The sequence below is a fragment of the Coptis chinensis genome, chromosome 1 (genome assembly GCF_015680905.1).
Source record: "Coptis chinensis isolate HL-2020 chromosome 1, ASM1568090v1, whole genome shotgun sequence".
NCBI lineage: Eukaryota > Viridiplantae > Streptophyta > Magnoliopsida > Ranunculales > Ranunculaceae > Coptis > Coptis chinensis.
Window position 1 is genome coordinate 40223581 of NC_141456.1, and position 2487 is coordinate 40226067.

At 37.7% G+C, this 2487-nt stretch overlaps 1 protein-coding gene across 1 annotated transcript; it reads left to right on the forward strand.

Moving 5' to 3' along the window:
• The first annotated feature begins 1079 nt into the window (after positions 1-1079).
• On the forward strand, positions 1080-1556 carry LOC147523977 (putative F-box protein At3g25750). The gene has a single exon (XM_086573157.1). It carries the CDS (start codon positions 1080-1082, stop codon positions 1554-1556), a length of 477 nt encoding a protein of 158 aa, XP_086429283.1.
• The last annotated feature ends 931 nt before the right edge of the window (positions 1557-2487 follow it).

The following is a 2487-nucleotide window of genomic DNA, read 5'->3' on the forward strand; positions in this document are numbered from 1 at the left end:
TAAAAAAGGAAATAAGATAAAATGGTAAATAAAAACAGACCAGATTTTATCTCTTTTTTCGAAAACAGAGAGATTATTTAATGAGACCTAAATAATAGAGAGATTATATGATATGGGCAGATGTGAAGGAGTTTATACTCAACCTGCTGAGCCTCATTTCTTGCAAGTAGTTCATCTAATCATAGTTAAGTAATGCAATATCTTTTGCAGCTAAACAGAGCCAAAAGGCCCAACTAAAACCAGGAACACCACCAAAACCCCTTTGAACCCCTTCGTTTAACGATCATCTTTTTCATTACACCTCCGAAAGTAATTAAGTCTTCCTTCAATATTGTGCGGTACGGTTTTTCTTTATCTTGTTTATATTGAAGTCGAATGCAATACTAACACTTGTTGCATTGCATTCTCTTTGCAGTTGTTGATGTCTGCCGTAAGTCTTCACCTTGTTGCTGTATACTAGGTATATTGTTATCGTAAATCTGATTTTTTTTCCCCTTTTTATTCTGGACGAAGATGTCTTTAGGATATTGGTCTGAACTTAATACCTGATTTTCTGAGATTTGGCGCAGTTTGTCAATCGTGGAGATCTGTTACGCTTGATAAGCGTCACTTTTCTTCATTCTTGAAGCGCTTTCCGTGGTTGATGCTCACCGCAGACGAAGTTGAAGACAACCGAGGTTTCTTTAGTCCATTTGAGAACAAAATTTACCGCCTCAACTTGCCTGAGGCTAGTGGATGTCATTGTTTGGGGTTCTCCTTTTGGTTGGTTGGTCACCGTAGGATTCAATCACAAAGTTCATCTGTTAAATCCTCTTTCGCGTGCTGGTCTGGCACTCCCACCACTATCCGCATTTAATGATAATAAGCACTTCAATGCTAATGAACCTGGACGTAATGCATGTTTTACATAAACAAAGCAATTGTTGTCAAGGTGTCTTCTTCTACAGTAGCAGAGGAACAATTTTTGGTTTGTGTTGTCTATATGCACAATTCAAGTTTTTGGGCTTTTGCTAGACCAGGTGATGAAACTTGGACTAGGATGCTACGTTATTCAACTGTTCGTGAAGCCATGTGCCTAAATGGTCAGTTCTATGCAGTACGTCGATAGTAGGGGGTTCGTTGTTGTCTGTGATAGAGATGGTTTTCCTAGTTCACTAGCACTACCACCTAAGTTTGCATCTGCCCCCGATGATGTAAAAAAATATGATAGGTTTTACATTTTGGAATTGCGAGGCGAGTTGCACTTGGCTGTGAGAATTCTGGATTTTGGTACTTGTATTCCACCGACAGAATACCCTCATCTTCAGAAGACAATATTTATTGAAGTCCACAAGCTGGATTTGTGCACCCGGAAGTGGGAAGTGCTGCAAAGTCTGGGGGACCACGCCATCTTCATAGGAAGTAATAACTCCTTTTCTGTGAAGGCCTCGGACTATCCTGGATGCAAGCCTAGTTGCATTTACTTCACTGACGACAATCATCATACTTATGGTCTTTTAACCGGTCATGATATGGGAATTTTCAATATGGAAACAGGGGAAATTGAGTTTGGATAACCCCGCATCTGCTCTAGAGCAGACTTCAGCCTTTTGTTTGATTTTGTTTTTGTTTTCGTCACCATACATTGAACTGTTGCTAATCTCTTAGTTATTCTTGTGTGATTAAAATTATGTGATTCTGCAATTGATGATTGTCGGTAACGAGGACTTGTTCTCATGAAACTTACTGGAGAAGGCACTTGGATGATATAGATCGAAGGTTAAATCAATGATTTCTAATATATTCAAGGCAAGAACTTCATATCAAATTTTTCTAACACAGAGAAAGTGGTAAGTTCCAATTTAATAAACAAGAAATTGGTCCCAAGGGGCAATTTTGGGGAAAATGAAGTCTAGAGGACACGGTTTTTTGTAAGTAACTCACAAAGACAAATTTTGGAGAAAAGTAACTCACGAACCCACTATTTCAAAATTAGTAACCCTCAACGACAAAATAAGTTGGCCCCGCCTTTTTACATTTTTTAAAATGCCAGTTATACCCTTCCGTAAAAATAACCCTCAAGGATAAATGGTCCGGATTTAAAATAAATATTTTCCGATTTTACCCTTTCTGTCATTTTACTATCAACAATGAGTGTTTATATTTTCTTGTGGTGTATGAACAATGATTGTTCATATCCAAATAGGTAAATGTACCTTATAAAATATATTGATGTATGAGCATTGAATATTCATACCCAATTAATATTCATACCCAAAGACTATGAACATTGAATGTTTATACTCAAAGGACCAAGGACTATGAACATCGAATGTTCATACCCAAAAGACTATGAGCATTGAATGTTCATACCCAAAAGACTATGAAACCCAATTAATGTTCATACCCAAGGACTATGAACATTCAATGTTCATACTAAATACACCGGGTCGTTTCGTCTGGGCCGGGACGTTAATTATTTTGTGTCAGGGGTATACTTGACATTTC